We start from the raw sequence: 13,781 nt of genomic DNA on the forward strand, positions 1-13,781 counted from the left end.
CAGATTTACTTCCATAGAAATTGCCCTTTAATTATGTGTCCATTTTCTTCCACCTCAAACACATCTGTAAAATGATGTAATTCATACTTATGGAAATAACTGTAGTCAGAATAGTCAGATATGGACAATAGGCCCACATATAGCCGTGTATAATCAATGCTATGATTTTACCATGTCGTTTTCATGAATTTCTTGCTGTGGGTTAATACTAATATGAATGCCATTTGTTAAGTGTTCAAAAAGCTGGGCAGGAACAAGCTGATAAAAAGGGAACCTTACAGATGTTTTATTTATTACTATCATAGATAAATATTCCAGGATTTTATTTGTGGTATCGTATCGGGTATCATAATATTTTGGCGGGTATTATCAAAGTAATAATGTTGGTATTGTTACAACCCTACTTAGAAACGGGTTATTATAAAATTGCATCATCGTTGTTAGGACCGTAAATTCACACAAAATTTAGATCTTGGATTAATAAAGAATCCTGTGCAATAACAAATCTGCCTGCTGCGTCTTGTATAGTGTTGAGGACTCGTATTAGAACAGATGGGTGGATAAATATTCCTACTCCTCTTGCTTGGGAGGTCAATGAGGCAACTATGAGCTGATCAGGCACCTTTTTTTCAGTGTATTCATTGGGGAGCAGATGGGTTTCTCGGATAAAAGCTGTCCTTTTAGCTGCTTCAGTCTCGACATTACTTTAATTTAAATATCTCCTGGAGACCCCTAAGTTTCCATGAATCAACATTTATTTTGGTGTCACCAACCATGATAAAGTCAGCAAATTAAGCTTAGTTGCACCCAATTCTTTAATCATGCCATGTGATAGAGTGAATAATGTGCCTTCAAAATAATCAAAAAAACAATAACAAGGGCCTCTCCCAATTGAGGCCCCCTAAGTAGGCGTAGCCTACACCCTGTGCGTGTGAACACAGACATCTCCCCTATCCCCCGTCGTCTGGGTCCCAGTTAAACTTTCAACATTGCATGAAGTGTATCCTATCTTGCTTTAGGTAGTAAGGTACCAATATATTCATTTTGCCGGAGCCTCGCTCCACACGTCTCCTCAGTTGCGTGTCATAACAGGAAAGCTCTCCATAAGTGATCATAGACCATTATTGAAATGTTAGTACGCAGAGAGACCTGTGCAGGCCAACGCGTCAATGGTTACTGAACCCAAGGACCCAGAAATAGTGACTTCATTCAATGGCTTTAATTTCATAACCTGTTTAGGACATGTAAGTTAAAGTAGACGAATACAATGGCAAATTGTTCAGTATGTACTTATAGATGTTTATCTCAAAGACATTAAAACGTAATAGTCCGTTTAAAGGAGGAACTAGCTTAGTGGACTATATTGTTTGTCCACAGACCTCCAGCAGCTGTTTGTGCTTAAAGAACATTGGGAGGATTCAGAGCCCCCCCACATTAAAGAGGTACAGGAGGATACTAAGCCCCCTGTACAGTAATAGCCTGGTCACAGCATGAAATAATGAACTAGCTAAGTGTATGGTAATAGTTAATATTTTAGTTAATCAAGTATATTGTTTGCATTTTATTATTATCAACAGACCTTCATCAGTGGTTTGTGCTTGAAGAAGAACAGCAGGAAGATCCGGAGCCCCCCCACATTAAAGAGGAACAGCTTCAAGGGCTGGAGAAGGCTGACATGACTGTGTCATTCAATCCTGTGAAGAGTGAAGATGTTAAGGTGGAAGCTCATTCCTCGCAACCTAATCACAGAAAAACTGAACAGATGGAGACAGGAGGTGATGGAGAGGACTGTGGAGGACAAGAACCAGACCGCAACTCGGGTCCAGCCTGTCCTCCAGATACTGATAAGAAAACTGGAGACTCTTCTGAGACTGAGGACAGTGGTTATTGGAATGAGACCAGAGAACCTCTGTCTGGTGAAGAGTTTGTCAGTGATTCTAGATGTAGAACAAGTGAGAAACCTTTGATCTGTTCTGAATGTAAGAAAACATTTGGTTGCATTCAGAAGCTGAGGAAACACATGATGACCCACACATCAGAGAAACCTTTCAGCTGCTCACAGTGTGGTAAATGTTTCACTAAAAGTGATCATCTAAAAATACACATGAGATGTCACACAGGAGAGAAACCTTTCAGCTGCTCACAGTGTGGTAAATGTTTCACTAAAAGTGATCATCTAAAAATACACATGAGATGTCACACAGGGGAGAAACCTTTCAGCTGCTCACAGTGTGGTAAATGTTTCCCCCAAAGGGTAAGTCTAAATGTACACATGAGATGTCATACAGGGGAGAAACCTTTCAGCTGCTCACAGTGTGGTAAATGTTTCACCCAAAGGGTAAGTCTAAATGTACACATGAGATGTCACACAGGAGAGAAACCTTTCAGCTGCTCACAGTGTGGTAAATGTTTCACTAAAAGGGGATGTCTAAATGCTCACATGAGATGTCACACAGGGGAGAAACCTTTCAGCTGCTCACAGTGTGGTAAATGTTTCACCCAAAGGGTAGGTCTAAATGTACACATGAGATGTCACACAGGAGAGAAACCTTTCAGCTGCTCAGATTGTGGTAAATGTTTCACTACAAATGGAGATCTAAAGAGACACATGAGATGTCACACAGGAGAGAAACCTTTCAGCTGCTCAGATTGTGGTAAATGTTTCACTCAAAGTGATCATCTAAAGGGTCACATGAGATGTCACACAGGAGAGAAACCTTTCAGTTGCTCAGAGTGTGGTAAATGTTTCCCCTTAAGTGGACATCTTAAGAGACACATGATAATTCACACAGGGGAGAAACCTTTTAGCTGCTCACAGTGTGGTAAATGTTTAACTTCAAATGGAGATCTAAAGAGACACATGCGATGTCACACAGGAGAGAAACCTTTCAGCTGCTCAGATTGTGGTAAATGTTTCACTACAAATGGAGCTCTAAAGATACACATGCGATGTCACACAGGAGAGAAACCTTTCAGCTGCTCAGATTGTGGTAAATGTTTCACTACAAATGGAGCTCTAAAGACACACATGCGATGTCACACAGGAGAGAAACCTTTCAGCTGCTCAGATTGTGGTAAATGTTTCACTAGAAGTAATAATCTAAAGAAACACATGAGATTGCACACAGGGGAGAAATCTTTCAGCTGCTCACAGTGTGGTTAATGTTTCACTAGATGTAGAGATGTGAAGAGACACATGAGATGTCATACGCTGTGTAAATCTAAAAGTCCACATGAAAACTCAGATGAGAATCCCCTTTTACGTCTTTCCCTAATTTACATTACCGTTTCCCACGTGAGTTTTGAATACCCGTCGCAAAGCTATAATGACACATATTTGAAGCTATTCTTCATGTTCACAATTACAACCAACTATCTAAGAATTCCTCACAGGGATTTATTGGGACGACACTCTTTTATTCGAACGACACTCTTGTTTGGTTTTTCCTATGCTCCCGAGGGTTTTGGGTCACAGGATGTCACATGTGATATACAAAATGAAATTAATTGAAATATCTTCTAAAAGATGGTCAGAAGTTCATATTCCAAGAACAATTTGTTCTTGTCAGTCACACTCAAACTATAAACTATGCTAAGCTATTAATTCATTGGAAAGGTGTAATCTGAGGCAGTGATTCTAAACCATCGGTCAGCGAGCGCCACCTAGAGGGTTTTTACCCGTGGGCCGCAGTTGTAATATTTCTACTCTGGGCAAAGAATTATTATAACCGTCTTTACGGAGACAAGTAACAGAGATAAGCCACGCCCCTTCCAGGCGCACATAAAGTGGGACATGAATGAAACAAAATAACTAGTTGGGTGAGTAAACAGTGGCGAAAATCCCCTTGGCATTTTAAGTGTGAACGTAGCATAACGCTCTCCACCAAAGCATTGAAGCCATCAGCGGATGGCGTCATCTCACTGACTTGCAACTCTAAATCTTACTTAAAAGCCAGCTGTCTTTTTCTGTTCCATGAAGTGTTAGTGTTGTTTTTGCAGGTTTACATACAGTGATCATCACAAGGACATTTATTATTTGTATCAGGTTTTTGCTTTTTTTTATTTTTTGTAGTCATTGAATACAAATCCAACCTATAATTATATCAATTAGTTAATATAAAATAGTTTTAATATTTGAACGGGCGCCTGGGCATATTTGTACATTTGGGCCCTGAGGTCAAAAGGTTAATAACCCCTTATCTAAGGCATGTTTCCCACTGTTAACATTGTAACATTACCCAACCTTATATTGTCCTGTCCAAAGTTGAAATACAAGTTTGACTGATTTTTATGTTCCATTTGTGTTACTGCAAGCTGTCATATTATCAATGTATTAATGCATAATTTTCCGTGAACCAAATTCTGTTTTGCATTTTTAATGTGCAGAAAAATACCAGAAGGCCTTTTAATGTTTTTCATGCATTGAGTTCTTACTCTTGTTCATATTGTTTTAACGTTTTTTTATGAAACTTTTTGTAGGCATTAGTTTTCCTAGTCAATCCTCATATTGAGCTGCGTACATATTTATATATCGAACTAATACATCTTTGTGTGTTGAGAAACAAAAAGTAGAAAACATTGCTGAGCAAGCACAGGTGCAAAAAAGATTTGAAGGCAATGAATGGATTTTATTTTGTCTTTTGCAGAATTGAATAAATGTTTAAAAAAAAAAATGAGAGTTGTCTTTTGCCATTTCTAACCCACACGTTACATATGGAAAAGACTAAAGGAAGTAATTATAGACTGCAGAAATGTTTTAACGAAAATATTTGTATTCATTTCGTGAGTTACCCCACTGTGCAGCAGAACCCACAACGAAGGTAGATATATTTTAAATGATACTGTACTAATTTACAGGGACACGTAATTCTCGCGCTGTAAAGTGAATGTTACAGGTGGTCTTGGGGAATTAATGTACATATACTGTGTGTATATATAAGGACGGGTGGCCTATCTGTGTGGAGTGCATGTCAGTCTTAGCCCTACATCCCTCCCCCACTGCGCTTCTACAAATGACCGAGGTATGGGCACATAGCAGCAGCCTGTAATGGGAAACAGAGGTGTCCCAAATGTGGAGAGGATCATAGAGCTGAGGATTGTCAGGATAATGTGCAGCATAAATGTTGTAATTTGTGGGTATAATACTGTAACATATAGTGGATGTAAAGTCGGGTAGAGGGCTGTGCAAATCCAGAAGGTAAAAGAGGAAACTATTTAAGCTATTCAAAGGTGATGAAAAGGGTACAAGGACCTAAAAAATTATTATTGAAACAATGACAAGTAGTTATAATAATTAGAATATTTAAAATAATGATGATGATGATAGCAGCAGCAGGGCCACAGCAGGAGGCAGGATCAGGGTCCAGATTGAACCATGATCCATGGAAAAATGTGAGGCAATCTGTGCAAGAAGCTTAATTAGTGATGTGCATTAAAGCGTGAACCAGCTAAGTGGATAGTAATCATTCATATTTTAGTGAATACACTATATTGTTTATTTTTTTACCATCCACAGACCTCCAGCAGCCGTTTGTGCTTAAAGAACATTGGGAGGATTCAGAGCCCCCCCACATTAAAGAGGTACAGAAGGAACCAGAGCCCTCCCACTTTAAAGAAGAGCAGCTTCAAGGGCTGGAAGACAATGACATGAAGCTCTCATTCACATCTCTGAAGAGTGAAGATGAGAAAGATGAAGCGTTGTTCTCTCAGTTTCATCAGAGACAAACTGAACAGATGGAGACAGACTGTGAAGGAGTGGACTGTGGAGGACCGGAGCCAGACAGGAACTCAGGTCCAGATAGTCCTCAAGAACCAGATACTGAAAGAGATGGAGACTCTTTTGAGACTGAGGACAGTGACGATTGGAATGAGAGCAGTAAACCTCAGTCAGGTTAATTGTGAAGATTTTGTGAGTTATTTAAGATGTAGAACAAATGAGAAACCTTTTATCTGTTCTGAATATAAGAAAACATTTGGTTGCATTATATACCTGAAGAAACACATGAAGACCCACTTATCAGAGAAACCTTTCAGCTGCTCACAGTGGTAAATGTTACTCTAGACGTGGAAGACTGAAGATCCACATGAGATGTCACACAGGGGAGAAACCTTTCAGCTGCTCAGAATGTGGTAAATGTTTCACTTATAGTTGGCATTTGGAGAGACACATGAGATGTCACGCAGTAGAAACCTATTAGATCAGGGGTATCAAACTAATTTCAGGTTTGGGCCAGATACCGCCCACTTTGATCGAACATGGGCCAGAGCATTAAAATCATAGGGTGGGGAAGCCTGTCTGTCAGACGCGACTGTGCATGCGTATGGACCTTTTCTTTTAGTCTCACAATGGCAGTCATCTGGTGGGCTGTCCACACTAAAATCTTGGGGAGGGATGGCGCAGACGATCCGACCGGCGGACGGTACGGCTGGGAAGACCCGGCCAGCCTGTCACCCGTTTGAAGCGACCGCACATACGTATGAACCTTTGTTATTCTAACAATGGCAAAGTCAACCAGCGGGACGTAGAAACTGCTGCAGGCGGCCGCGAGTGTGACACATGTGTTTTAGATGCTCAAAGTGTGGTAAATACTTCACTAGAAGTTGATATCCGATGAAGCACTGCTGTCAAAATCTAAATGAAAACCCCTTTAGCCCTTATACCCAGTCAACCCTCTCCTGGTTACATCACCGTTGTACCACCTGAAGTACTATAACAACAGACATTTATTGACAGCTACTGTTTGTGTTTCCTGTGCCGATGTTACATTTTTAGGATTTAGGTTGGATGTTTTCCTAGTCACTCTGCACATTGAGCTGTGGAAATATTTGTATATCAAATAATCTTTGTGGATTAAGAAACAAGAATTAAATCACACTGTCATTTTAAATTGCTGGGCGAGAAGCTAGAAAAGATGGTAATGAATGAATTTTATTTTGTATTTTTTAGAAGTGAATAAATGTTGAAAAACAAATCAAATGAAAATGATCTTTTTCCATTTCCAACCCACATATTACAAACAGCGGTCGAAATAAGTATTGAACACGTCACCATTTTAGTAAATATATTCATAAAGAACTTATAAAGAACTTTAGAAATAAAGTAAACACATACATACATATAATTTATATGCACAGGAAAGAAAGGAAAAATAAAAAGCAGGAGGGTGTCTGGATGACTCAGAGACTGCCACAAAGCAGGAAGACAAACAAGCAAGCTGCAAAGACGGACAAGTTTATTGTCATCAAAACAAACATTAAAGGATATTGAGCCCAGAACCACGATGTTCTGCCCAAGCTACCAGGTCTTCCTCTCCCTCAACCCCAAAATCCTAGAATAGCCCCTGTGAAGTAAAACGGAATAATGGAGAAAAGGTTGATTTAGAATGCAGGGTATTTAACCTGCAGTGGTCAAACGATTATTTGTTTGTTCAATGCTCTCATCTGTCAAGAGGCGGTGGCGGTTATTATTTATTTCAATTTTTTCTGTAAAGACCCCAGAGAAGAATATTTAGTTATTATTTATTTCATTAAGTGATATTATTTATTTAATTAAGTCATATTATTTATTTTCATCAAGTGATATTCTTTTTTTTCTGTGAAGATCCCGGATTGTTATTATTTGGTTATATGTGGCTTTTTTGGAAAACAATAAATGTTTACATTTGGGCACCCACTGATATCGTCACACTTTTTCTGACCCCGACCCCCTCCAGAGAAGGGAAAGGTTATCTGGCCCTCACAGGAACAAGTTTGGGGGAGAGCCAGGTGTGTCGGTTGGGAAAAGTTTGGTTGGAGCGGAAGCGAGAAGTTGCAAGTGGCGAGTTCCCGGTTCGGGCTGTTTTTGAGGCAAAAAACAGCGAGAGGAAGGAAGCAGCTATTTGCTGGCTGGAACACAAAGTTTATACTTGTTCGGTGTGGGTGAGTTAAATCAAGTAGGAAGTGGGTTGGGATAGTATCGGCCGAAGGCCTGTATAGGTCCGGTAGCGGTACTATCTCACACACACAGCCTCTGATTGAATTAAAATAATAAAAATTAAAAAAAAAAAAAAACTTAAATGGAGCTGCTTCAGGGGAGACAGGAGGAGGATAGTATGGATTTTAGTGGAATGGAGGAAAATGGAAGTGATGGGAGGAGGGAAAGTGATTGGGAGGAGGTAGGGAAAGTGCGTAGGGAAAAGGAGGTTAGTCGTAAAAGAAAGAAGAATAAAGATTGTGCTAGTTCAAATGGGACGGAAAGTGAAGAAGATAAAAGGAAAGCTCCTAAAGCAGGAATGCTTAATGTAGTGGTACGACTTAAGGGAGAAGGAGTTAAAAAAATGGACCAACTTAAGTTAACTAAGATAATAAGAGAAAGTAGGAGTAGGAGAGGTGAAGTATGCAAGGATCCTGGGAGATGGAAATCTACTTGTAGGATAATAATAGTAATTAAGTAATAATGGAGAGCAAATGGAAAAATCAAAGAAGATGAAGTGTATAGGAAAAGTAAAAATTGAAAAAGTTGTAAGAGTGGGGGAAGTAAGGGAGTGATATATGGAATCCCACTTACTATGAATATGAAAGAGTTGGTACAGAATCTGAAATTGAAGAAAAGATCAGTCAAAAGTGCAGTAAGAATGACAAGGGGAATGGAAAAAATGGAAACCGAGTCTGTGTTGATTGAGTTTGAAACAAAGGATGTACCAAAAGAGGTATACTATGGATTTATGAGATACAGCATAAGGGAGTATGTGCCTAAACCATTGAGATGCTATAACTGTCAAGAATTCGGGCACATGGCTAATGTCTGTAAAGGAAAGAGAAGGTGTGCTAGATGCACTGGGGATCATGAATATGGAAAGTGTGGAGAAGTATGACCAAAGTGTTGTACCTGTGGAGGGGATCATAGTGTGGCATTTTGGGGGTGTGAAGTGATGAAGAAAGAAGTTAAAGTACAACAGATAAAAACACAGGGAAACATTTCATATGCTGAAGCTGTTAAAAGAGTGGAAAAGGAAAAGAAGAATCAGAGCGAAGGAGTTGAAAAAAGTGTAGTACGAGAAGATCATCAAGAAAAGAAGGAGAAATGGGAAGAGAAGAAGAAAATAGTGACATTCCTAGCAGGGGTGATAAATGCTACAGCTGAAGTTAAGTCTAAAACGGAAAGAATTCAGATTATTGTTAAAGCAGCAATACACCATTTAGATATGGCCGGATTAAAGTAGGAAGAAGTAAGGGATGAACTTAGTGTACAGTCGAGTCAAGAGACAGAATGGGTGGGCTAACCATTTTAGTAATGTTAATCCTACATTGGAATGCAAGAAGCTTGATCGCGAATGGGCAGGAGTTTAAGCAATTTGTTGGGAGTAGAAAAGAAAAACGAGATGTAATATGTGTCCAGGAATCCTGGTTAAAGCCAAATTTGGAGTTTATAATACATGGATACATATCAGTTAGACAAGACAGGGAAAATGGTGGTGGAGGGGGATGTATTACATTCATAAGGCAAGGGATTCCGTATAGGGTGTGTTGAGCTGAATCTGGACTACATTTCCCAGAGTGCAGCAGCAGCAATCCCTGTAATTGTGGAGCACCTGTGTAGAGGTCCTCATTCTGAAGTACAGGGAGTGGTCCGCCCAGGTCTTGCCTAGTGTATCTAGACAGGCAGTCAGCTACGGGTTGTGTATACCCATGGGTCTCTTCCCTAACAATACCACGATCTACAATGACAGGTCTTTATAGACCTGCACCAGCTGCATCCAATAATGAAGGGGCGGAGTCCCCTTTGGTCGTATCCAATCGGCTGCACCTTGGTTGAAGGGTAGCCATCTTACCTGCAGATTTCCGGTACCTGGAGAAACAGGACACAAACCAACACAAACACCCCCAAAACGTAACAATGGGTAAGCATGAGTGGATTTGCTAGAATATTTAATTAAATTTGAAAGTATCTAAAGTGGTTATTTAGATACAAACCCAGTTGAAAACATAATTTGAGAATGTTTAAATGTGAATGTTTAATTTTGAAAGGTAACTTGTGTTCTTTGTCTTTAAAGGTTTACAACCTAACTCTGAACTGGCAAATCAATGGACAAAGGCAAAAGAAAAACCAAATAAAAGTGATTGAGCCAGAAACTTTGAGTTGTCCTCGTGTCCTTTGGATTTTGAGCTGGAGATAACCTGACAGGGTGTTAGGTATAGGTAAGGAGCAAGAGTATGTAGTAGTAGAAACGTGGGGGGAAAGGAAAAACATTAAAATTATAAATTATTACAATCCATGTAGGAAGTTAGACTTAATCAATTTAGAGGAAATAGAGGGACAAGATAATAATACTATTGTATGGTGTGGGGATTTCAATGCACATAATACATTGTGGGGTAGTGAGAAAATGGATAGTAATGGACAAGTAATCGAAGAACTATTTGATTCAATTCAATTCAATTCATTTTATTTTGTATAGCCCAAAATCGCAAATTACAAATTTGCCTCAGAGGGCTTTACAGTCTGTACACATGCAACATCCTCTGTCCCGAAACCCTCACATCGGCACAGGAAAAACTCCCCAAAATATGAAAAAACCCTTCAATGGGGAAAAAAGGGAAGAAACCTTAGGGAGAACGTCAGAGGAGGGATCCCTCTCCCGGGATGGACAGACTGCAATGGATGTCATGTGTACAGAATCAACAATGTAACAGATGTACAATACACTCAATTCCTCTAACTGAAATGATACAAGTAATTGCAAGTAGCAGAACAGGTGTACGGCAGGACCACTGCAGGGACAACCACCATCAGATAGAACCACCATCCACAGAGGCTTCTGTGGGGAGGGAGAGCAGAAAGATGTTTGTTTTTGATGACAGTAATATGAATCATATTTAAAGTAATGATGATGGCAGCAGCAGATGTCAGCAGAGCCATGAGCCAGGAGTCAGAACCGGGGTCCGCACGAAACTATGATCCACGGAGACCTGCTAGGCGAGAAAGCACAAAAAACTCCCGGAAAGAAGCTTAATTAGTGATGTACATTATTAAAACATGGATGATTGTGGGAGGAGAGAGTGAGAGTGTGAGAGTGAAAGAGGGGCTCGGTGTGTCCTAAGAAGTCCCCCGGCAGTCTAAACCTAGAGCAGCTTAACTAAGGGCTGGTCCAGGCTAACCTGAGCCAGCCCTAACTATAAGCAATATCAAAGAGGAACGTTTTAAGCTTTATCTTAAATGAACTGACCGAGTCTGCCCCTCGGACTGAAAGTGGAAGCTGGTTCCACAAAAGAGGAGCTTGATAACTGAAGGCTCTGGCCCCCATCCTACTTTTTAAAACTCTAGGAACCACAAGTAGCCCAGCATCTACGGAGCGTAGATGCCTTGTAGGGCAATACGGTGTAACAAGCTCTTTAAGATAAGACGGTGCCTCACCAGCAAGTGCCTTGTAGGTGAGGAGAAGTACCTTAAATTCTATTCTTGATTTAACAGGAAGCCAGTGCAGAGAAGTTAACACAGGAGTTATATGATCCCATTTCTTAGTTCTTGTTAATACACGTGCTGCAGCATTCTGAATCAGTTGGAGAGGTTTAAGCGATTTACAAGAGCAGCCTGATAACAAAGAATTACAGTAATCCAGTCTAGAAGTAACAAATGCATGAACTAGTTTTTCTGAATCACTTTGAGACAGAAAGTTCCTGATTTTCGATATATTCCGTAGATGAAAAAAGGCAGTCCTTGAAGTCTTCTTTATATTAGAGTTGAAGGACATATCCTGGTCGAAGAGAACTCCAAGATTTCTGACGGTGCTGTTGGATACCAGAGCAATTCCATCCATAGAGACTGTATCACGTGACAGCTGACTTCGAAGGCGCTCTGGGCCTATCATGATAACTTCCGTTTTTTCCGAGTTTAACATCAGGAAGTTGCAGGTCATCCAAGTTTTAATGTCTCCAAGACAGTCCTGAAGTCTAACAAGTTGGTTGGTGTCTTCTGGCTTGATCGATAGATACAGTTGAGTATCGTCTGCATAACAATGGAAGTTTATGCGGTGTTTTCTGATAACGTCGCCCAAAGGAAGCATGTACAGGGTAAATAGAATCGGTCCAAGCACAGAACCTTGTGGGACTCCGTGACCAACATTCGTGGTCCTCGATGATTCACCGTTGACAAACACAAACTGGGATCGATCCGATAAATAAGATTTAAACCAGCTGAGTGCAGTTCCCTTGATGCCAATCAAGTGTTCCAGTCTCTGCAGCAGGATACGGTGATCGATGGTGTCAAATGCAGCACTGAGGTCCAGCAATACAAGAAAAGATACAAGTCCTTGGTCCGATGCAAGTAGAAGATCATTTGTAATTTTCACCAGTGCCGTTTCTGTGCTGTGATGCATTCGAAATCCTGACTGGAAATCCTCGAACAAAGCATTGTTTTGTAGAAAGTCACATAATTGATTCGCAACAGATTTCTCCAGGATCTTAGCGAGGAAGGGAAGATTAGAGATGGGTCTTTAGTTAGCCAACACCTCTGGAGCTAGAGTAGGTTTCTTCAGAAGAGGTTTAATTACAGCTACCTTGAAGGACTGTGGTACATGTCCTGTCAACAAAGACAGATTCATAATATCCAGTAGGGATGTGCTAATTAACGGAAAAACTTCCTTAAGCAGCTTAGTTGGAATCGGATCCAGGAGACAAGTGGAAGAGTTGGATTTCAAAATTGTAGAAGTCAGTTGATCAAGGTTGATGGAAGAGAAACCATCCAAGTAGGTATCAGGGCCCACGGCTGCATCCAAGGATCCTACATCCGCGGACGGGTTGGCTCCGGTTGGGGGTAGTAGACCATCAATTTTCTCTTTGATAGTCAGAATCTTATTATTGAAGAAGTTCATAAAGTCGTTACTACTGAGGTCCACAGGAATACACGGCTCGACTGCGCTGTGACTCTCTGTCAGTCTGGCTACAGTGCTGAAGAGAAACCTGGAGTTGTTTTTATTTTTCTCGATTAATGATGAGTAATAGGATGCTCTTGCGTTACGGAGAGCCTTCTTATATGTTTTAACGCTGTCTTGCCAAGTTAGCCTAGATCCTTCTGATTTGGTGGAACGCCATAACCGCTCAAGTTTCCGCACAGTTTGCTTTAAGTTCCGGGTTTGAGAGTTATACCAAGGGGCGAACTTCCTTCTTGTTGCCATTCTTCTTTTAAGGGGAGCAATACCGTCCAGTGCCATTCTCAAAGAGCCTGTGGCAGTATCGACAAGATGGTCGATTTGTGACGGACTGAAGTTTTCACAGGAGTCTTCTGATATCTTGAGACAGGACACAGAACTTAGAGCAGAGGGAATGGTTTCTTTAAATGAGGCTACAGCGGTGTCCGATAAACATCGACTGTAGAAACCCTTGGCAGGAGGAGGAGATTCTGGCAGTAGAAATTCAAAGGTTATCAGACAATGGTCGGACAGGAGAGGGTTCTGTGGAAAGATTGTTAAGTCTTCTATCACAATACCATACACAAGAACCAAGTCGAGGGTGTGGTTAAAACAATGAGTTGGTTTGTTTACAGTCTGACAGAAACCAATTGATTCCAGCAAAGAGAGAAATGAAGTACCAAGGCTGTCGTTATCGATATCCACATGAATGTTAAAGTCACCCACTATAATTACCTTGTCCGTTTTAAGGACCAAACTCGTTAAGAACTGTGAAAATTCACATAAAAATTCAGAATAAGGACCTGGGGCCCTGTACACTATTACAAAGAGAACCGGCTGGATTATTTTCCAGGTTGGTTGTGAAAGACTGAAAGTCAGACTTTCAAATGAGTTATA

At 40.5% G+C, this 13,781-nt stretch overlaps 1 protein-coding gene across 1 annotated transcript; it reads left to right on the plus strand.

Moving 5' to 3' along the window:
* The first annotated feature begins 1,879 nt into the window (after window positions 1–1,879).
* On the plus strand, window positions 1,880–4,207 carry LOC134132921 (gastrula zinc finger protein XlCGF28.1-like). The gene is given in 1 exon segment (XM_062565910.1): window positions 1,880–4,207. A coding segment is annotated over 1 exon segment (1,491 nt). The 5' UTR covers window positions 1,880–2,020; the 3' UTR covers window positions 3,512–4,207.
* The last annotated feature ends 9,574 nt before the right edge of the window (window positions 4,208–13,781 follow it).

Source organism: Pungitius pungitius, chromosome 12 (genome assembly GCF_949316345.1).
Source record: "Pungitius pungitius chromosome 12, fPunPun2.1, whole genome shotgun sequence".
NCBI classification, from domain to species: domain Eukaryota; kingdom Metazoa; phylum Chordata; class Actinopteri; order Perciformes; family Gasterosteidae; genus Pungitius; species Pungitius pungitius.